This window comes from Globicephala melas, chromosome 2 (genome assembly GCF_963455315.2).
Source record: "Globicephala melas chromosome 2, mGloMel1.2, whole genome shotgun sequence".
NCBI classification, from domain to species: Eukaryota; Metazoa; Chordata; class Mammalia; order Artiodactyla; family Delphinidae; genus Globicephala; species Globicephala melas.
In genome coordinates, this window is record NC_083315.2 from 2,058,266 (window position 1) to 2,081,427 (window position 23,162).

General features: G+C 53.8%; 1 protein-coding gene across 6 annotated transcripts in view; it reads left to right on the forward strand.

Annotated features, from left to right (window-relative positions):
* JCAD (junctional cadherin 5 associated) overlaps nucleotides 1-12,109 on the forward strand; it is a 71,731-nt gene extending 59,622 nt beyond the window's left edge. For all 6 annotated transcript variants that reach the window (XM_060291746.1, XM_060291717.1, XM_030832347.3 and 3 more), the window contains 2 exons: nucleotides 2,259-5,776; nucleotides 10,404-12,109. In XM_060291746.1, coding sequence (XP_060147729.1) covers nucleotides 2,259-5,776; nucleotides 10,404-10,438 — 3,553 coding nt within the window. In that variant the 3' untranslated portion in view covers nucleotides 10,439-12,109. The remainder of the gene's footprint in view (nucleotides 1-2,258; nucleotides 5,777-10,403) is intronic.
* The last annotated feature ends 11,053 nt before the right edge of the window (nucleotides 12,110-23,162 follow it).

Sequence of the window (23,162 nt, forward strand, 5' to 3'; positions counted from 1 at the left end):
AGTCTCAGAAGGTGGCCCGAGCATGTTTCCACGTCCCCTGAAGACAAGATGCCCAGAGAGCTTGGTAACGATAGACACCGGACCCTAACCCGGAGCTACTGAATCTGAACTTTCAGGGGCAGGGACATTGATAATGTGTATATTTAATGAGCCCAGTGGGTGGTTGTTACCTTCGGGGAGGTGTGGGAACTCTGCTGGAGCCTCCGTCTCATCCAGACGCTGGGAAGAGCTGGGGGCCGCGGAGAGACGCGGTGCCTGGCTGCCCGCCTGTCTCGGAGACTCTCACGGGCTGGAGCTGGGGTACTGCCTACGGGCGTGGGGAGGCGGGGTCCCCCGACTGCCGTGCGCTCATGGTTGACGCCCGCCCTCAGTGATGGTGCTGGGCGGGGGTGCTGGGACCCACAGCACAGGCAGCACCCAGGGACCTGGCAGGAGTGCCTTTTGATGGAGCCCCACCCAGGCCTGCTGAGTCAGCCTCTGGACTGGGACCCAGGGTCCTCACCTGAGCGGCCCCCTCGTGATTCCTGCCCACACTCGACGCGGGTTCCCAGACCCGCCCCCAGAGAGCAAGCAGCCGTCCCGCCTGAGCTGGGGATGGAATCCAGGGCCCAGGGCCACACTCTGGAAGCCCGGTCCCCTCGGGCATTTCAGAGCCCTGAGCTTGGCCTCGCTCACGTGCGTGCGAAGTCCTGAAGTTCTTGAGCGCAGCCTGTCGCTAGGCGCGCAATGGCAGAACAGCTGGCTGCCTTCCAGCCCTTATTCGTGGGCCGTGGCTTCTTCCAAGTCGACGAGTGCTGGGGTTGGGAGTGTGTTTTTGTTTTATAGTCCATTGCTTTTTTTTTTTTTTTTAATTTTATTTATTTTTGGCTGCATTGGGCCTTCACTGCTGCATGCAGGCTTTCTCCAGTTGTGGTGAGCGGGGGCTACTCTTTGTTGCGGTGCATGTGCTTCTCACTGCGGTGGCTTCTCGTGTTGCAGAGCACGGGCTCTAGGCGCGTGGGCTTCAGTAGTTGTGGCACACGGGCTCAGTAGTTGCAGCTCGCAGGCTCTAGAGTGCAGGCTCAGTAGTTGTGGTGCACCGGCTCAGTAGTTGTAGCATGCAGGCTCAGTAGTTGTGGCATGTGGGCTGTAGGGCACAGGCTCAGTAGTTGTGGTGCACGGGCTCAGTAGTTGTAGCACGCGGGCTCAGTAGTTGTGGTGCATGGGCTCTAGAGCCCAGGCTCAGTAGTTGTGGTGCACGGGCTCAGTAGTTGTAGCACGTGGGCTCAGTAGTTGTGGTGCATGGGCTCTAGAGCACAGGCTCAGTAGTTGTGGTGCACCGGCTCAGTAGTTTTAGTACACGGGCTCAGTAGTTGTGGCATGTGGGCTCTAGGGCACAGGCTCAGTAGTTGTGGGTGCGGGCTCTAGAGACCAGGCTCAGTAGTTGTGTTACATGGGCTCAGTAGTTGTGGCACGCGGGCTCAGTATTTGTGGCTCTTGGGCTCTAGAGCACAGGCTCAGTAGTTGTGGCGCACGGGCTCAGTAGTTGTGGCTCACAGGCTCTAGAGCGCATGCTCAGTAGTTGTGGTGCACTGGCTCAGTTGTTGTAGCACACGGGCTCAGTAGTTGTGGCATGTGGGCTCTAGGGCACAGCCTCAGTAGTTGTGGTGCACGGGCTCAGTAGTTGTGGCGCATGAGCTCTAGAGCACAGGCTCAGTAGTTGTGGTGCACAGGCTCAGTAGTGGTAGAACGTGGGCTCAGTAGTTGTGGCGTGTGGGCTCTAGGGCACAGGCTCAGTAATTATGGTACATGGGCTCAGTAGTTGTGGCGTGTGGGCTCTAGGGCACAGGCTCAGTAGTTGTGGTGCACGGGCTCAGCAGTTGTAGAACATGGGCTCAGTAGTTGTGGCGTGTGGGCTCTAGGGCACAGGCTCAGTAATTATGGTACATGGGCTCAGTAGTTGTGGCATGTGGGCTCAGCAGTTGTGGCTCTTGGGCTCTAGAACACACGCTCAGTAGTTGTGGCACGGGCTCAGTAGTTGTGGCTCATGGGCTCTAGAGCACAGGCTCAGTAGTTGTGGCGCACAAGCTTAGTTGCTCCGCGGCATGTGGGATCTTCCCGGACCAGGACTCACACACGCATCCCCCGCACTGGCAGGCGGACTCCTCACCCCTGCGCCGCCAGGGAAGGCCCAGGGTGTGGTTTTCAGCAGTCACGGCCCAGGCAGGCTCCCCGTGCACGTCCTCCCTGGCGTAACCGCGTGCCTCTCTGTCTCGCAGGCTCCGCCAGCAACCCCCGGCCAGCCGCAGCCATACCTACCGGAGGAGGGAGCAAGAAGCCCGCGAGGAGCCGGCCCGGGCCCCCAGCCCGCCCGCGCAAGCCACCCAGGGGCCCCGGGAGGCTGGCGGAAGGTGCGAGGACGTGATGAGGAAGGCACTTTGCGAGGAAGGGCTGGGACTGGCGGGTCCCGCCAGATGGCAGAGCGTCCGCGTCGGAGGCCAGGCCCAGCCACGGAACCCAGGGGGGCAGATGCCGGCTGGCGTCGGGGAGAAGCTGTTCCAAGACCTGTACCCGTGTGTGCTCGGAGGCCACGGCTTGACCTCCGAGAAATCCCATTCGCTGCCGAGGGTTCTTTCCCCCGAGAGCCTGAGCTGCGTGGAGATTCCCATCCCTCTGAGCGACGGGCACTTTCCAGGTGTCCCTCAAGTGGCATTTCAGCCTTCATTCGGTGCTCGCGATTCGGAAGCCACCAGGAACCCCGAGAAGGGCGGCTCCTCGGCCCCCTTACCGCGGCCTCGGTTTGGGAGACCCCTCAAGCCTCCATCTTACGGCTCCCACCAACACTGCAGGGCCGGCGGGGAAAACGGCAGCTACGCGGACAGCCGGCAGCCGGACTCGGCTGCCGCCCCCTCGGCCAAGGCGAACGACGCCGCCAGGCAGGAGCCGTGCGCGCCTGACCCCGGCCTGGAGCCCCCGGTGTACGTGCCTCCGCCCTCCTACCGGTCGCCGCTGCAGGCCGCCGCACCCGCCTGCCCGGGGGAGGCGCGAGGGCGGAGGCCCGAGGGCGGAGGCCGCCACACGCAGCGGCAGCCGGTGGAGAAGGCTGCTGCCGGCGGCCAGCCCCCTTCGGGCCCCCGGGGAGCCGAGGAGGAGCTGGGGCCCAGCCCGTGCTCTCCTGTCGGGGTCCTCCCGCAGCCCCGCCCCGCCACGGCTTGTGACGGCTCCGTCCTGTACATCCCCTTCGACGACCCACGGATACGACACATTAGACTCGCCCGACCCCACGGGTTCTGGGAAGACGTGAAGCTGGACGGCCTTGTCCCTGCCACGGAGCCGGCGCCTGGAAGCCTGCAGCGGGAGGCTGTCGTTCGGGGCCCCTCGGGGAGCGAGAGCTGGCTGTGGGACCGGCTCCCCGGGGGTGGAGAAGATGGTGGCTTTGCTGAGCACAGAGACGCCTGCGTCTTCACTCGGAGTCAGCGGCCGGACGTGCACGCAGAAAGCCTCGTCTCCTCCCCGAGCCCCCAGGGCGAGAGTACCTGTGAGATACAAACCCAGCTCAGAAAGTTCGAAGCTGGGCTGCAGACCAAGAAAAGTTCAAAGAAAAAAATGAGCGAGACGATATTTTGTTTGGTTTCCATCCCAGTTAAGTCAGAATCACATCTGCCAGCTACAGATACGAACAACAATGACTTAAAACGGAACGTGGATGAAAGGCCTGGGCCCGAGAAGAGCGCGGCTCTGCGAGAGCAGAGTCTGCTGAGTTTGTCCTCCACCGACCTGGAGCTGCAGGCGCTCATGGGCGGCATGACCGGGAGGACGGAGCTCCAGAAATCAGACCCGGGGAGCCCCGGAGGAGACCAGCCAACAGACGACCCCAGGTTCCCACACCCTGTGAAACACCGAGCGCTCGCGTGTCCTGGCTCGTGGCCCGGGCAGCAGTACAGAGACCAGCAAACGCAGACCAGCTTCACCCAGGAATCCCAAAGCCCGCGGCCCCTCCCTGGGGAGATGTGGGGAGGGTCCCCCGACACCGCGCTGCCTCCAAGATGTTTGGACGCCTTCGAGGTTCAGATGCACGTGGCGTTGGCGTCCAGTGACCAGAACCAGAGGCCCGGGGCTCCTTCCCCGAAAGGCCAAGGGGGGCCCCTGAGCCCGTGCGGCGGCGGCACCATCTCAGGGTCTTCCTCGCCCAGGAGCCAGGCCCCCGCACCAAGGGCCGGCCCGGGTGAGCCACGCGTGGACGGCCGTGTCCGCGGAGGCAGCCCGGTGCCCAGGGCCGAGGTTGTCAAGGGGGCGACCACAGGCCCCTGCAACAGCAGACAGCCGTTTGGGCAGTTCCTCCTGAAGCCCGTCAGCCGCCGCCCCTGGGACCTGATCAGCCAGTTGGAAAGTTTCAACAAGGAGCTTCAGGAGGAGGAAGGGGGCCGGGACGGCGGCAGCGGCCGCGAGGACAGTGAGACAGAGCCGCCCTGGGGAGGCCGCAGCCAGCCTGTGTCCACGCGCCCAGGCCTCCTGGAGGGCCGGGCACCCGAGGACCCGGGGCCCAGGCCGGGGAGCGTCAAGGGCAAGCCCGAGAGCTGGGCCGAGGAGGCGAGGCCTTGGGCCCCCGGGCCCCGGCAGGCAGACGGCAGCGGGCGCGCCGCAGGGCCGTCGCCCCCCGGGAGCCGGATGGCGGAGGGGCGGGACCGGGAGGTCGAGGCCGGGGCGCCCGAGCCGGCCGTCAGCCCGAGGCCTGTGAGACGAGCCGCGTCTTCCGGGCCGAGCGATGCCGCAGCAGGGCCCCCGCCCGATGCAGCGGAACCGAGGGCGCCCCCGCCGAGTCGGGAGCTCAGTGCTGCGGAGCTGAGCGCAGCCAGCGCGCCCAAGGCGGGCGGTGGGGGGCGGGGGACCACGGGGGCCCCCCTGTCCGTGGCTGGCAAAGCCCGAGGCCTGTCGGCGCCAGACTTGAGGTCTGTGGGGCTAACGCCGGGGCAGGAGCAGAGCGCCGGCCAGTTAGCGGGGTCTCCGGGGGAAGTCAGTGCACTAGAAATCCCCCCAAACGAGTCCCTGCAAGCCAGGGCCGCCAGGATCCTGGGCATTGAGGTGGCCGTGGAGTCCCTGCTGCCAGGCGCCCGGAGGACGGGGCGGAGTCAAGACCCCGAGCCTGAGGGAGGCGCCCGCGGGCTTGAGGCCCGCAGGCGGGACTCAGCGGCCGGCCCAGCCCGGCGGTGTGACCCCGCCGCGTCCGCCGACGCCTTCTACAGCAGGAGGAGGTGTGGCTGGACCGAAAGCCCTCTGTTTGTGGGAGAAGTGGGCAGCGCCCGGCAGGCTCCCCAGGCCTCCGAGCCCGCCGGCGTGGACGGGGCTGTCCCCAGCAAGGCCCCCGAGCCTCCCCCCAGCCCCCAGGAGTGCCGGCCCTTCCATCCCAAGGACGTGGGGACAAAGCCACCCTTCAGGTCCACCTTGTTCCATTTTATAGAAAGGACCCCAAATTTGACAGCCTCCGAAAAGAGGCTCCGAAGCACGTCCAAAGTGATTGAAAGTTTACAGGAGAAACTGGCGTCCCCCCCGCGGAGGGCAGACCCCGACCGCCTGATGAGGATGAAGGAGGTGAGCTCTGTGTCTCGGTTGAGGCTCCTGACCTCGCGGGGCGCGGACTCTGCGGAGGAGGCCGAGGACCTGAAGGCTGAGAGGGGCCCCGGGGCTCTGAGCGCCAGGCACAATCTCTCTGACCCCAAGGGTGCCCCCCCGCTGGAAGAAGACGGGCATCCGACAGCACAAAGGGAGGAGAACGGCGCTCAGGACTTCTGGTGCCCAGGTGAGGATCGGGGCAGGCGGGCGGGCGCGTTGTGTTCAGTCGACGTCCCGAGAGCATCGGAACACAAGGTTGGTGGATGCTGAAACCTGCAGGTGCAGAAAAAGTGCAACTGACCCTGTGAATTATGGGCCAAAAGAGTCTTCATTTTACCAAGAATCATCCAGAAGCTTTCCTTAAAAAGCAAGATCTTATAGTGTATTTTAAATGATCCAGTCTTGATAGAAATTATCTATGTAAGCAACTAGGTAGAATTCCAGACATAAACAACCTTGGGGTCCCCCAACAGTGAAGGTACATCAGGAAAGTATTCCAGCTTTAGTGCGGGAACCTTGATCAGTCTCGTAGGAGACCATGGACTCTGTATTCTCTTCCCAGATAATAGCCATTCACCCAGATAACCCTCGTTGCTCTATTAACCTAATGGGAAAAGACGTACCAGTCGATTCGATAAACTCCCCGCCCCGCGATTCTTGCAGAATCCTTTGTCCCCATTTTTATCTGTCTTCACCACCACACCATTCCTGAGACTTGAGAGGTCTAGACAGAATTAGCAGTTTGCTTTTCTCAGTACCCACCTACCCCTGGAAGTTCACCCGCCAGCCCTCTTTCTTCCAGCCCCTGCGCTCTGATGGCTAAGACCCAGGGGAGCTGGCTCTGGCCGCAGCATCCTGCAGGCCCATGAGCCCTGCATCCTCTCACCTTCACGTGTCTCCTGAGCCTTCTTCAGCATGTAGAACCACAAGGCAGGTCCCCATGACAGTGACAGCGGTGCCCCCAGACACCTGTTCCCTCTCGGCTCTGACAGGAACAGGCGACAGAGCCCTTGGCATCTGTTTCAGGCGCCGCGGATTATCAATCATATACCCTAGCCGTGATCAGAGGAAATTCAAAGTCCACATCATAAACTACCGACTAGAAGGGACCCTTCTGCTGGAAGGGTGAAGTGCGCCCCTTTCTCAGTGTTCCGGCGCTGTCCCCGGACCCCGACCCCAGCCCAGCCTCGTCAGCCAGGCCCTCCCATCTGACTAGCTGCGCCGACCTGGTGACCCCCAACCCTCGCTGCTCTGCTTCCTGTTTTGAAATCCAAGGGTTTAAAAGGAGACGGAGAAGATCACTGGTTTCAGCTGGAAGAGTCCCGAAATTTTGGTTAAACAAAAAAATCTCCTTGGCACTTTTTCGGTTTCCCCACAAATGCAGAGTGGTTCTTACGAGCCAACATTGCTCCCACCCTCACTCAGCATCCATGATCGAAAGAACTCGTTTGTCAGGGCCCTCTTGGGTCATCTGAGCTGACAAAGTTGGTCTTTGCTGCGGAAGAGAATACCTGGAATGCGGAGCCTTTGCCATCACGGTGGAAAGTACTCCGTGGCCCATTTTGTGAGCCATTGGGATTTGCCAGGCTGTGGCATGAGACCCTCCCCCCCACCAAAAACAGGCCCCTTGGCTTTTAAGTGCTGGTTACAAGGACATCATCACAGGCTTCTAAAGGGCGTTTCTTTATCTATCAAATCACGATGATTTTGTCAGTGCTCCTGAGAATTATAAGGATTTTGAAGTAAGACACATCCTGTTATGAGGAAAACACCGGTTTGTAGAGATCGCTATGCCTCTGTCCGTGGCCACGTGTTTCGGGGAATATGTTGTAACAAAAAATTTCTAGTTCAATTCAGCACCCCCTCAGTTTGTAGCCTGACCTTTTGACACGTGAATGGGGCCAGATGGGTGTCTGAAATCACCTAGGTAATGTTGCTTTTCATTTTAGCCAGCCATTCAAACTCCACCCCACCCCCATGACTTTATTATTATATTTTTTAACCATAGTTTCCGACAGTTCGAGATTTTGATTACTTTCTTGTCTCTCCATCTGGTGCATTTGTTATTGATACACAGTAAGATGACCAGAAATCGGAAGGCAGAGCGCTCCTCGTGGTCATAGCTACCTCGAGCTTCCTGAAGTGACCGCATAGCACGACCCACAGGCACGATTTCACACACGTGCAGTGGCTCAGGTGACCCCGTCAGCCTTCCAGGTGATGGTCACCTGGCCTCGGGATCCAAAGCCAGTCCTTCTGAGAGGTCTTTGATTGACATAGTAAAGCTTGTTGCTCACAAGCTTTTGGACTCTTTCCTTTTGATGAATTTTATCATTTTAGGCACGAGAGTCATCATCTCCATCCCCGCCCAACCCCTGCCTCTGTCACCCCAGCGTGCCGGACCCCCTTCACTGCCCCTGAACTCACAGGCCACTTAAGTTCAGATTTTGTTCTGGAATTTTCCAACAAGATTATACCGTGTACATCTGTAACCACACGCACACACACACACACACCCCCTTCTAGAACCTTATTATCTGTGTTGTGCACCCATTGTATCAAAGACTTGCCTTCAGCTTAAAGATGGTCATTTCAGTGAACGTTTTTTAGTGGTTTTTTGCGCTCTAGCTAAGAAGTCAGCAGCTCAAAACTAATTCAGGTCCTAGACTTCATCTCTGCCGAACGGATTCTGTTCCAGGTGAGACGTGTAATCCTGGCACATCAGTGTCCGAACCTGCTGGTCCCATCAGCCTCAGCTGGCTGCTCTCCTAATAGACGTTCAGGAGAAGAGTGGAGGGAGCCTGTCTGCCTGGGCCCGCGGTGGGGAACCTGGGGCAGTTTAATGATGCCAGATAATGCCGTTAGAAGGCTGGGCGTCAGCACGTCCTCAAGGGCAGTAGCTTTTGAGGGTGTTCATACTCGAAATACCCACGAGGGCGGGCCTTAGTGATTTGTCTTCACCTGAAATGGTGCCCATGGGAACCAGGATTCCAGATACCGAGGGTGATGACTTGTCTGTTCTCTGGACCTCTGCCAGCCGGTGTGGTAGCCCCTGGTCACACACGGCTCCTGGGCACTTGCAGTGTGGCCTGTCCACATTGAGGTGCGCTGCAAGTGTAAAACACACGCCAGAGTTCACAGACATTCACCCCCAAAATCTAGAACTTCTCAATAATTTAATCTTGATCACCTATTGAAATGATAACCTTTTGGATTTATCTGGTGAAATAAAATACATCATTGCAATTAATTTCACCTATTTCCTTTTGTTTGCTTTAACACGGCTACTGGAAACTTTAAAATAACACGCTGTGGCTCACGTTATATTCTTACTGGACCTCGACCCCCCCATGATCTGAAGAGGGAGCCCCTTATTCTACAGAATTCTCTCCGTGGCCCCCTGTCTCCGGGCCCTCAGCTTCCGCAGTGGAGGTCAGAGAGCAGGCTCGTTCCGTGGAGGCATCTCCGTGCACCTGCCCTCGGGTGGGCTGCTCCGGGCCCGGGGTCTCTGTCACTGGAGGCTTAATAGACACACAGCCTCTCCAGGCCTCTCTGCTGTCGGCAGCGAGCCCGCCCGCCTCATCCTCAGTGGCGAAAAGGGCGTCTTTGCTCACGGGGCGTCCCTCCGGATCCACCTAAGATGAGGCCGATTGAGCACAGAGATGTAGGCTCAGCTGCTACCCATGCTGCCACGGTGGGTGTGAAGTGTGGACCCTCGGAAGGCGGCTGACTCGCGGGAACTCAGCTTCCAGCTAGAGGGGCACTCGGTGCGGCAGATGTTTACAGAGGAGCAGACTCCTTGCCACGAGAAGAGCCTGTCCCGTCTGGCTTGTGGCGTGCGGCTCGAGCGCGACAGACGCTGCCTTAGTCGTCGCGGTTGCGGGGTCTTGTCGTAAACACATCATGGGGCATCGAGAAGGTGTCCGGAGGAGGCGGGCCTCTGTGTGGCCTCCAGGATGCACGTGGTCCAGAGGCTTTGGGAAGAGATGGCTCTGCAACAGCTGTAGTAACTGCTGACTTGTACCCCCCGTCCAGGTTTCCTACGTGTTTTCTCTTGAGAACTTAAGAACCGTTTGAGCTGCCGTGGCAGGAAATTCCGACCATGGGAGCCACACGCGTAAGCCTCAGGTTTGCCTGGGCCCCAGAGATCTGTGGCCCCCGAGGGCCTAGCCACAGCCCTAATGACGGTCTAGGACTGTTGTTCTTTCGTGTGGTGTCCCGTTTCGGAAACCCAGGCCACCTGGGCCCAGTGTGTGTGCCTGTAGAACGGATCAGCGTGGCAGCCCAGACTCCCAGGGCCTGCTGCCGGCTGTCGGGTCAGGGACAGGAGCCCTGTCATTGCCAGCCCAGCTCTCAGGGTCTCGGGGTCCTCAGGCCGTTCTGGGACATCACTGATCTCAAGGACGCACATTCTGCAGCAAGGTTCCCTTAGAGTTGTGATTTACGCGCACACAATATCCTCTTTACCGCCAGCTGAGAGCGCCACTGCTGCTTTACAAGAGTTGCATTTAAAGTTAATTATGTTCCACTGTGAACAACAGGAAGGGGCCATCAAAATGCTAAGCAACTCCCATTTTCCCATCTGCGATTAGGCAGTGGTCATACACGTCCCTTTAAAACAGCCTTTAGACTGTTTAGATAGCTTTTCACTCCGTAGTAAAAAATACCAATAAGATGGGTGAGATGTCTGAAAATGAACGTTTCCACACGTGTGGACTTGGTTCCCTAAACATATTTATTTCTGGTCTGAGGCTTAAACAGACAACAGACCAGCTGAACATACCGCTACTTGTCTTTCGTTTTCTTTTTTGCAGATTCGTACGACCCTAGCAGAGTGGAGAGGGTGTGATGACGCGCCAGTGGAGTGCGGGGCTGTCCTCTGCGAACAGAGTGATCTCCGAGGTGGCCTCAGCCCCGCCGCCTGGGAGGAAGCTGGGACCCTCGCTGTGACATCCTGTCCCCACGGCCGCCAGGAAACTCATCAGCCGTAGAGAGTCACTCTGTGGAAGTAAAGCAGTAGTCGGTTGAAACCATCTGTTTTTATGGCACGAAGAGTTAATACCTGTATTTAGAAAAGAGTCACAAAGACCCTCCTTAATGATGGGTTTAGCCAAGCTGGTAAAGGATTTGGTGTTAATCTGGCTGTATGTGAAAACTCAAATGTGGATGATATAATGAATGATTTTTTAAAAGGACCGTGAATGTCGTAAAGCCCCCTTCGCTTCCCTGTGGCCTGCGGTCCCCGCTCGTGTCACAGAGTCTGGGATGCAGGCCACTGCTAGTGTGTCAGCACTTTGAGTTCTGGGGAAATGTGAACGCATATGTATGATCCATTTCTCATCAGTCTGGCCTTCTGCTGAAGTCACTTTACGTATAAGTAACTTGCCATCAGAGAATAAAGCCGAGAGATTCAGACTTGTACCATAATGAACCAAGAGTGTTATTTATCTGGCAATGAGATGCTTTGATCGTTTGCAAACATGATGTTGTCTGCTTTGCACTCAGTATTATCTATTTTTATTTCCTGTATGGATGTTTAGAAATTCTTTATATGAAAAATAATTGCTGGTTTAAAATAGACCATTTTAACAAAGTAACTATATTTCTTTTTACAAAAACGCTATTTTTCTATGATGTAAACAATTGTGAGGTGGCAGATTTTTAAGGAAGTTTATTGTATTTAAGACTCTGTATCCCTTTGTGTGAGAGGAACCCAAAGAGGGTTCACATTTGCTTTAAAGCATATAGCCCTTACCCGTTCACAACTCTGCTACTTTTAGTTTATCTTAGAAAGAGATGTCAATATAGGCATTTTTCAGGGTTAATAAAATTAACTTTTCACAAAGATTTTTTTACAAAGAGAGCTGTACGGTTATATTTGAAAATAACCCTCTTAAAACCAGCCAACATCCTTAAGACAAATTTTTGCTGCCACAGCCACTAGAATTACCAAAAAACATAGTTTCAGCTTCGTACGTCCGTGGGGATCCGCCCTGAGACCACCCCTCCCCTCCTCCCACCCCGCCCCTTTAAAGAAATATGTATTTTTACCGAGAATCATCCTTAATCAGTGTCTGCATAGTTTTCAAAAGTGCTAGAGACGTTGTATGTATGCCATTACAAAAGTATTACGAGGCCTATGTATTCTCCTGTTTACTATTGCATTAACCTGCGCAAAGTTTATGCATTTTTTTATGCGTTTGTCCCTTCTTTCTAAGTCGGGCGTTCTTGGGAGCTAACATTTCCTGAATGGTTTCTTGTCTCCTCCCTCCCTCCTTTTCCTCTCCTTTTTTTTTTTTCTTTTTCTTTCTTCTTTCCTTCTCTCTGTCTCTCTCTTTTTCAGAAACCACCTTATCTATTTTTAGGCATTTCAAATTCCTAAAATGTGAACTATTGGGTGGTCTGCAGTTTGGCCCTAAAACAACTCTGGGCTTTCATGGCCTGTTTTTATCTGTACCTTATGATTTTATTTCATCAGAACTTCATGTATTTGGATGGTAATAAACAACACAGAATCCAAGCAGTTCTGAAAAGTCTTTTCAAGCACATTTCCCCGCAGCCTTGGTTCTTACCTGTTACTCCTAGTTACTCCTTTCCAGATTTTGGTTCCTGTGAAATTAGAGGATTCTCTGCTTCTCACAACACACGGGGACGATGGGCCAGGCCTCTGCCAGGAATGGCTGGAACTGTTTTTCCCAGGAAAGATGTCGTGGGGAAGAGGCCGCTTTACTGTGCTGTAGTTGGTGAACCACGGGCGTCATCTGGTAGCACTCAGTGAGGGCGGCTCCTGGGGGCTCTCGTGGGTGTGCATTCCTGTTAAGTGCAGATGAAGGAGGGCATGTGTGTATATACGTATGCATATAGACACATAACGTGTATCATCCACGTACATACATCTTAACGGTTCCGACTTCCCCTTACATTTTATTGGTCCCATCTAACACTTCTTTTAACCCAAAGAATCCAATTACAGCTTATTCCTCGAGAGAAAGAGAAGGACCCTAAAGGGAAGAAATTACCGAACCTTATGTATATCACAAACCAACCAAACTGCGACCCTCTTCCTTTCTTCTAAATTGTTGTATCACAGCACTCTAAAAGCGTTCTGAAAATGTGGTGGAAATTATCAATATTTATACTTCTAACCTTAATTTCTGGATTCCAGCCTGTACATAAGTCTTCCGGGGGTGGGGAGGTGTGGGGATGGTAACTTTGAAAATGTGGCTTTTAAACTTGCGTATTCTGAGGTAAATAATACAGTCTCTAATCAAAAAGAGCTTTTCCAGGGCTTTTGGAGTTCAGCTGATTATGCTTTTATTATTTCTGTTTCTTATACACACACAACCCTCCGTTATCATTTGTGGCTGGAAAAGAAGTTTTCATATTTTGTGTTTGTCATTCTTTTTCTCATTCAGATGACTTACTATTAGTGTTTAATAATTGGTGGCTTATAAAATTAAAAGTTCTCATTTTGGCTATTTGGACTAAAAGAATTATATGAGGAATCACATTTGAAATGTATTTGTATTTCTCGATTTGCAAAAGAAGGGGACTATGTTAATATAGCTGTAATTACCTTTCTTTGAAGAAAATTCCTGAATGATTGAAAACCAAATATCTTTAGTATTGTTTTGAACCTTCCGTTTCTGCAGACCACAGGAAACACCTAAGGATGCACAGCCCCTGATGGCATCTTCAGAATCCTTTTCCACGTTGTACGTGAACTCTTTGGGTTCCTTTTTTAAAACTCCCTTAAAAATGTATGTGCTCTCTGAGATCCTGGCTTCCTTCTGAGAGTTGTAGGTTGAGGTTTGATTCATGTGGAAATTCTCAGTAGATCTTTCTTTTTCCACGTGACTGTTGGTGAAGGGCTGTCTGTCGTTAATGGAAGTCCGAGTGTTTGAACTCAAATGACTCTGAAACTAGACACCGACCGCTTTTTCCAGCAGTGAAATGACCTGCTCTGATAGCACCTTGGTTTAGGCCCTCTGGGGAAAAGTGATGAACCTGATCCTCTGTTGACACGACTCCTTCCCAGCTCTGAGCAGAAAGGGCTGATGGAAGATAAGATCAACCCACCATCTCATCCGTGACCCTCCAAGATCTTGTTTGTGTGGTTTGGCTATTCTTTTGTTTAAAATGACTAAATTATACACAATTCAGTGTCAGGTCAGCATCTCCTAGTAACTGACCAGCACAGCAGAATCCCTCTCTGGAGATCTGGGCTTAGAGACTTGTACGCAGTTACTTTACTGCTGGGACTTTGTTCCCCCAGGTCCGTGTGCGCGCAGGAGACGGTGCCCCAGGGATGGAGTGAAGGGTGGGAGGTGTTTCTTAAGCTGAAGCTATTGCAGGCCTGGGGGATTTTTGCATTTTCTTCTTATTTTGTTTTGAACTGCAGATTCTGTACATCTGTGTGTGGGAGGAGAGTTGCTTCTCAGGACAAGATTTAAGAGACAGATTCCAAGTGACCTTTAAGAGTCTGCCTGGTGGGAGGTCCTTTGCCAGGAACGTGGGTTGGTCCACTTGGGGACCCGCCAAGCCAAGACGGGGGAGATGATAAAATAACACGAAAAATAGAATGGTCCCCCAGCCTGCATGTTTTGTTTTAAAAAGAAAAAAGGGGTGTGGGGAGTGGTGAAGACTCTAATTCAGCCTCTGGAAAAGGTGGACGGGGCCCAGCTCACAGCTCCCCGGGAGAGCCTCGGGTCCGCGGGCGGCGAGGGAAGGGGCAGAGCGCCTGCAGAGCCCCGCCCGTGGCTGTTGAGGGCCCCATCACGGCGGTGTGCACTGCACAGGGCAGGGAGGTCCTTGTTCTGTGGCCTCTGCTCAGCGACTGGACTTGAACCTCCGGCAAGTCCAGGTCGTCGAGCGATTCGTTCCAGGGCCTTGACTGGGGGGTGAAGGGAGCCCTCCGCTCGAGATGAGCCCACTCCAGGGGGCAGCCAGGCCGCTGGGTGGCCCACACCCCGTCTCCGGCCCCTCACCCCACGCACAGGAGGACCAGTGTCGGGGGGACCGAGGGAGACAGAAGGCCAGTCCAAGTCCAGGTGCGTTCGGCAGGGAAGCCAGAGCAGCCCGGGGAGAAGCGTCGCCTGCGTGCGATGCAAGTCAGCCCGGCGCCCGGCCTGCGCGAAGCTACGCCGAAGCCCTCAAGTCACAAAGCGGGACAGACAAACGCAGGGGATTTGGTGAAGGCGGCGCCCCGTAATCCCATCATTTCTTTGGGCACCGGTATAACGTATTAACACAGTAAGGCGGGGAGAGAGGGTCCCAGGAAAAGACGCAGCAGGTCACGGCCGATTCCCAGCCGCGGTCGTGGCCCCCATCAGGCTGCCCCCGAGACCCTGACTGGGGAGAGGTGAAGCGGGGGAGACGAGTGGCCCCAGCAGAGCTCAGCTGACTGCCTTCAAGGGGCTCTTCTTGTGTTTCTCCGCACGATGTAAATACTGGCTATTTCGGGATGGTTGACCCGCTAGGTGACACGTATTCCAAATAAAGACTTCGCTTGAAAATACCTACGTCTGTTGTCTTTGGCCTTGTGGGTGAGAGCTGCCCCTTAAGCCTTAAAGGCTGGCCCCTGGAGGGTAGCAGGCTGCAGGGGGGGCAGCTCAGATGGGGCCGGAGATGCAGGAACATGGGGCCCAGGGAGTTGGGGCACCTCTGGTCCCCACCGAGCGCCTCCTGGGTGTTCCAGCGCCTCTGCATCTTCCGCAAGGTGGGGAGAGGCCTGGAGTCGACCTGGGGACTGAGTTTGTATTTCGACTCTACCACTAACCGTGTGGCCTTGCACACGCCCCTTCCCTGACTTCTGTTTCCCCGTCTGCCTCTGTTACCCCTTGAACATAATAATCAAGTGTATGAAAAAGCCCTTGCCTGACCCGTGATGGGTGTTCGGTGCACAGAAACGCACGAAGACCTGCAACCCGTGGGAAGCCGGCAGAAGGTTTTCAAATCCAGGCCTGGGTCCTGCAGGGATTCACTGCCTTGTTTTCAGTAGCGCGGGTCTGGAGATAGATGCAAATTCGCTACCCCACCGGGCTCTCGGTGTGTTTCTAGCAGCCCAGCAAACTGCTAAGCTGCTGTTTCTGAGTTGTAAGAAAATGTGGTTCTTTTTTCCTCTTTCCCATTAGCTTTGCAGACTGTTGTCCTCATTCTTTCCTGGCTCCACGTGTGTGGGCCTCAAAGCTCAGAAGCTCCAGTGCCCTCTCGGTAGCCTGAAACTTCAGATCATGTTAAGATGCGGGTTTTAAAATAAGAGCTACTCCCAGCCAGCTGGTAGTTCAAGGCACACATTAGAACATAACTGAAAAAGGAGTCCCTTGACCAAATTAATGCTATGGGAGGAAACACGCAAGCCAGGAATCGGGGGCCCAGTCCTGGGCCAGGCTCCGCATAAACCCTCTGTGACTGAGGCCACCTCCTCTACCCACTTGGAAACACTTCACAAGTGGAGAGAAGGGACTGAACTAAATTAGCTGGTTCCTTCCAACTCTAACATGATATAACTACTTTTTGGCAAAATTGGGAGTCCATAGGGTCTTTTGCCCTGTCAGAACAGTCCAGGAGTAAAATAATTTGAAAATTACGGCTGTGCATGACAGAGGACCGGGTCACTGCTGGGGTAGGGAGCCCGGCCACGACTTATCCCTTCACCGGGGTGGTCCACTTCCCTCTTCCAATAACTTATCATGCTTCTCTCTCCGCTGCCATAGTTACGGGCCAGCCAAGAGACTGACAACATTGAATTCTCCCAAACATTTTTCTTAGGTTAGAGCAGGGCACTGGGATGTTTATGAGCCTGGCAGTCAGTCCAAGGCGTTAATCTGCAGTGTCTGAGTAGCCTTCTTTTCTCACGATTTCAATGCACGCAGGTTGGGAGAAGTTGTGTCTCACCAGCTAAGTCGGCCTTTCCGCTTCTGCCCCGAGCATAAACCTCCCCCCAGATGCTCAGCTTGTATTTCACAGGCTGGAAATGCTGTCGGTCACCCCATCGCTCGGCATTTGGGGGACAACAGCTCCGTGGAAAACTGAGCGTTATTCCTCCCGGGCCCAGTAGGTGTTTCGTCTGGATTCAGTGGGAGAGCCCAGCTCTTCTTTGACGTAGAGGAGGTTTGTACCAGATCACGCAGAGGCTCTATTTGCTGTTCCTTCTCGTGGTTCCTCCTTCTGTCCTGTGCTTCCTGCTGCATTAACTGTGGTTGTTTTTACCTCGCCTCACCCCACTGGAGTTTCAAAGGCTATCACAGCAGGGTCAGCTCGTGTAGAAACAAACCCAAGTGCATTTACCTGGAGTTTCTTCTGAGTTTTAAAATTAAATTCTCAACATGGGATGGAAGAAAACAAGGAAACCAACATCACTGGGTCCCTACTGTGTGCCAGGTAGGTTATAGCATTAATTTAATGTACAATGCTTTACAAAAGACAAACAGGTACAGAGAAGACAAATAATTGCTTACAGATGCAGCTCGCAGCAGGGGAGGGGTTTAAACCTACTTCTTTACCCCAAAGTGCATGCTGTTCATCTTAGCTTGCTTCATCCCAGGAGGACGAGAGAATGATCCTCCAGTGAGTCAGGAAATTCAAAGGTAACATCTTACCACACTAAATGCATCTGTTAATCAGGCTCAGCTGCTTATGTCAGAAAATTGGAAACAACGTAGCTTAAATGAGATAAAAGCTTATGTCTCTCACACTTCCACGGAGTTCAGAGGCAGGCAGTCCAGGGCTAGCGTCTCAGCTCCATGGCAAATGGGGAGCCAGGCTCCTTACGTCTTTCTGTTCCAGCATCCTCACATGGTGGCTTCCATCCTCGAGGTAAACTCATGGTCCAAGACAGCTGCCAGAGTGCCAGCCATCTCAGACACTTTCCAGGTAGCTGACAGGAGGAAGACTTCTCCTCCCAGGTAGGTTAGCCTCCTTTAAAGAGACTTCCAGGACGTCCTACACTCTTCTACTTTTATTCCATTTGCTGGAACTTAGTCACATGGTCAAACTAGCTGCAAGGGAGGCTGGGAAATGTAATCCTTTAAGTTGGACACCATTATGAATCTGAATATAATCAGGGTTCTGTTACAAGTGAAAGCAAAAGGGGAATTTATGATGGCTATTGGAGAAAGAATAAGAAATGTAAGATGGGTCCTGGGAGGATTCATTTTGAGAGTTTTGTAATTTTACCATAGGGTCTGCCTTTTTTGTATACAAGCTGTCAGGAGAGTTGCTTTGCTTTGGGAAGCCCTACAGGGATGAACTTGGACAGAACTCTGTGTTTGAGTCACACCAATATTGTGCCACACAGGTTATACCAATATTTTAAAATGACTCTCTTTAGTATAAGTGTCTGTTACTCTCAGGTCCCCTGTCAAAGTTATAATCATGCCCATATCACATCTGGTTCAGATACAATCCACATACATAAGATTGTACTATGAAGGATAATAAGCTAAAGTTTGCAGAATTTATTTCATTTACAATAGATCATCTTTATTAAGTTTGGGTACGTCCGATGGATGGTGTCTGGGAAGGGGTTCATTTTTTTCTTTATCCAGAGACGTTTCAAGTCACAGAATCATTGCCTAGATCCTGCCATCACATGCAATAGAGAGAAAACATCTTCTTATGAAAATAACAGATGGTTGTCTGGGGCAGGTTTCTTCAATATGCCTTGCTCATGGCTTATCGAAGAATCTCCGCTGGGCCACCTGCTTCGAGTGAGCTCTGAGATCAGAACCACGATTCCCACGGAGCGGCCATCTCCACAGGCAACCCCACAGTGACAACAGCGAGCGCCTGCCTGGGCGGAGACTCCCAGTCCTAGGAAACTGGGCCGCTCCTCAGCCTCTGCGAGCTGGTTACACAGTTTTGTCTGTTCTTGAGTGATATTTATGAAAAGTGGCATTTGGCCATTTTTCTGCGGCTGCGCATAAATCCTCCAGTTTGAAGCTGGTGGGTCTCAGTACATCATTGACTGGGGAGCCAGCCCAGCATGGGCCTCCCCACAGCTCTGTGTGTTCCACCCACCAATTAGTTCAAAGGCGCATTGGGGTCCACAGGGTGTGATGTTTGGATGATGCCCATTGCCATGAAAACACACCCCAGCAGCCCCTCATTCTGGAAACATGAATGGCATTCTTACCCCAGTCGATCCAAAGACCTGTAGCTTGAAATCGGGTCGGCTCAGCTGACCCACGGTAGTGTGAGTGAGAACCCAATGCTTACTGTGCACGTTCTTGAAATGTTCTCGGTTTCTTGTTAACACAGCGTGACAGTGACAAAGCTGCTGACTGGGACGCGGGCAAATTCCATCGTTCATTATATGCTGCTTGCATTTACAGGGAGAACCCTGCGCTCTCAAGGCATCCAGGAATTTTTATAACTTGCAAATGCCTGAGGTCAGGGCCTTCAGGGATACGAAGAATCACCCGGAGAGGGGGTGTGCTCAAGAGATTGGCTCTCTGCCCTTTGACCCTATGCCTGCCTGGCAACCATCAGTGCTAGATTGACCTGGGCTGGTTGCCTTGGGATATCTCACCTCTCACCCGCCCCGTTTATACCTGAGGGTCAAGTTGACCTCGGAGCCTTCCTCTGACCTTCTTCAAAGGCTAAAAATCAGTAGAGGCATCTGTGCTTTTGGGGTATTCTCCAAAGGCCTCACACAAGGAGCTGCTGTGTTTCTTAGTGCTCAGATCCACGTCTTTGGAAATATCCTTGGTTTCTAAAGGGATGGTCACTTGGGAGAGACTAGGAGATGCAGAACATTTGAGGGTCATGGAATCCGAGTTGGCATTCCAGCCAAGCATCAACACTGGCCCTTGGCCACTGGGATAAACGCCTTCAGGGATGACCGACTGTGGCAAAGGGTGTCCCCAAATCCCCACCAGGGAAAAAAGCCCTCCTGTGGAGCAGAGCCTGCTGGACAGCGCTGGCAGCCCCGCTCAGGCCAGGCGCGCTTGGGATTTGCAGGAAGCGTCTGGCTGTCTGTGTGGTCAGACGCTGGGAAGTGGCCCACTGCTCAGGGCTCAGAGGTGTGGGCTCTCTTCCGTGGTTCCAGGGACGACGGGGGCCGCCGTCCAGAGCATCCTTAGAGGAGGTGTCCAACCGGTGTTCAGACACCAGAGGGCAGCGTCGGCTCGTGCCGAGAAGCGAGCTGGTCCAGAGCATCTGATCCCTCGGGGCTGCGGGGAGGGCCGGCAGCTTTTCCCGCCAACAGAACCCCCAGACCTACTCATCTAAGATCTGGGTTGAGGCACTTTGCTGCAATGGGCCGGCACGAAAGAAAGGCTCTTAAGGGATTCTGCTGCTGGACCCGGACTTGATTTGTGAAAATATGCAGATAACCAGAAACCTTTTGTGAAAAGCATATACGGGCCTTAGAGCCACTGGGGCCTTGGACGGATAGGCGTCTTGTCACTTACTGTGTGACTCTAGCTTGCTGTCATAGAGAGGGTTTCACGAGGATCAGATAAAATAACGCGCGCGGAGAGCTTCGCAAAGCCCTATTCAATCTAAGTTCCTCAGCAGTCACGCTGCGGCCTGGAGAAGAGGCCAGGCCGAGCACGAGCCCCGGAGGAGACGGGGCAGGAACTGGGGCTCCTGCAGGCACCCCGCTCCCCGCTTCCCGGGCGAGAGCCCCTTGCCGACACCTGTTGAAGCACGAAGACAGACCTCAGGCCAGACCCCTCGACCTCTCGAGCCTGGCCACCTTCACTGCATAGCAACTGCCCCTCGGGTACGGATCCTTGGGGGACAAAGCAGCTCCGGCCGTGCAGGCATGAGTGCGGCTGGCTGACCGCCAGCCCCCCCCCCCCCACACACACACCCCGTCCCGCCGCCGGGCTCAGCCCCATCGCCCGGGCAGCTCCAGGTCCGGATTGCTTCTGGGTGTCCCGAGCGCCCTTGTAGCCCTCTGCCACCCCTGCAAGCACGATGGCCGGGACGCAGCCCAGGTATTCAGCACACCTCTCACCTGTTTTCATAGGTGCTCAGTCTCGGACGCTTCCGAAGCTTCTAAGGGCAGTGACTGCTGAGTGCTTCCGGCGCTGTAATTTGTAGGTTGTCGTGGGGATGAATGGGGCTCGAGTGACATCAGAGATCATCCTGCCGGGGGCCCCGGAGGCCAGATTTCTCAGGGTTAGACTCGGCGACTCACCGGGTAGCCAGGTGGCCTGGGGCACCTGCTTCACCTCTTCCTGCCACAGCTCCGCATCCTCGTAAGCAACACAGTGGGGTCGTCTCGGCCCCGCCCCTCACAGGGGCGCTGTCAGCATCCGCGCAGCGAGAGCACCAGACGGACGCCCAGTGCCCACACCGCACGTGGCGCTTGTATCGGGGGACAGCTCTCTGCGGGCCCCCTGCCCTTCTGCTGACGGCTCTTGTTCTAGCTTTTTCTCTCGACCAGCTTTCCAAGGATGTTCACAGAACGAACAGTCTGGAAAGACAGAGACAGTGTCTGTCACCCGGGCAAAGTGCAGGTTTGTTGACGGCTCAGCGGGATGAAGACCGTGTGCCTCGGGGCCCAAGCTCAGGCTGAGCGCCCCTCCGACCACATGCGTCTCCTAAGCGCAGGGCTCCTGTCCCGCGGCAGGTGTCACCTGGCCCTCTTCACTCCGCCCTGTGCCTATTGGCGGTTAGGGATCTGGATCCGGGTCAAGAAAACGCCGGCACCCGGCTAAGTACCATTGCTGACAGCTGCGCAGCCCTTCCTCCCGGCCCAGGATGCTTCTGTGTTCTGCCGCCACCTGTGACACCGGGCCAGCCTCGCTTACAGGGCGGGCGACGACCTCAGAGCCTTCACAGTCCTGAACCCTCTTCAGCCAAAGCCGAAACCCTTGTTCACCACACTCCTGCGAGCCAGGTACGCAGATACTTTTATTCCTGTTTTACAGGTGAAGCAACAGAGGTTCAGGAAGTTTAGAGATACTTCCAAAGCCAGCTAGCACACATCAGAGGAGACATCTGGAAAGTTTAATTACCTAATTAAAAACCGAATTTCCTCCAAACCTCTCTCCATATATATATATATTTATTTATTTATTACAGTCTCTTCCTCCATTCATCCATCTGTGGGCCCTTAGGTTGTTTCCATATCTTGGCTATTGTAAATAACGTTGCAATGAACATGGGTGCAGATATCTTTTCAAGTTACTGTTTGTTGCCCAGGTTATTACAGGATATTGAATATAGTTCCCTGTGCTATCCAGTAAATCCTTGTTGTTTATTTTACATATAGTAGTGAGTATCTGTTAATCCCATAGTCTTAATTTATCCTTCCTCCCTTCCCTTTTGGTAACCAAAAGTTTCTTTTCTATGTCTGTGAGTCTGTTTCTGTTTTGTAAATAAGTTCATTTGTACTATTTTTTAGATTCCACATATAAGTGATTTCATATAATATTTGTCTTTCTCTGTCTGACTCACTTCACTTAGTATGATCATCTCTAGGTCCATCCATGTCGCTGCAGATGGCGTTATTTCATTCTTTTTTATGGCTGAGCCGTATTCCATGGTATATATGTGACACATCTTCTTTATCCATTCCTCTCTCAATGGACTTTTAGGTTGCTTCCATGTCTTGGCCACTGTAAATAGTGCTGTTATGAGCGTTGGGGTGCAGGTATCTTTTCAAATTAGAGTTTTCATCTTTTCTGGCTATACGACCGGGGGTGGGATTGTGGGGTCATATGGTAGTTCTATTTTTAGTTTTTAATGGAACCTCCATCCTGTTCTGCACAGTGGCCACCCTTCTGTCCCTCTGTTTTATATTTTTTAATAAAAGAGACCTCTGAGGAAACTCGGACTGCAGGTACCAAACATTTTGTGTGTGTGTGTGTGTGTGTGTGTGTGTGTGTATCTGTGTGTGTGTCTGAGTGTGTTTGTGTGTGTGTCTGAGTGTGTTTGTGTGTGTGTGTATGTGTGTGTGTGTGTATTTGTGTGTGTTTGTCTGTGTGTGTCTGTGTGTGTCTGTGTGTATTTGTGTGTCTGTGTGTGTCTGTGTGTATCTGTGTGTGTGTGTACCTGTGCGTGTGTGCAGAGGAGGGTATAGGGGGCACACTGGAAGGAGGAAAACAAATGCGCTTGGCTGGCTTGTGGTCCTTTGGTGACAAGTCTTGAACGACACCAGCTTCGTACTGTGGGGATTGGGCACAGAGCAGCTTCTCGTCCCTCCTCCCAGCTCGGGGGCTTTGGGCGAGTGCCCAGCGGTTCCCACGGCCGCCAGGCCTGCTCCACACGGAGGAGCCCCTGTGGTGTGCTGTCCTCGCGGGGATGTACACTGTCAACGCGTAAGCTACGCCCCGGCTTTGAAGGCTTCAAAAAACAAATGCAAAATAGCTCGGTATTTGTATATTACACATGGAAATACTACTTGAGTATATTGGGTCAAATAGAACAGTACTAAGTTAGTGGCACCTGCTTCTTCTCCTTTCTGAAAGTCACCAATGCGGCTTGCCTATGTGGCTCACATTACGGTTCTACTGGGCGATGCTTTTCTGTCCGCCACAACGAGTTCCAGGAAAGGGGCAGGGATGACGTGCTCACCCAGCATCACAAACCCAGCGTCTGCATCTAAGGCAGCAACT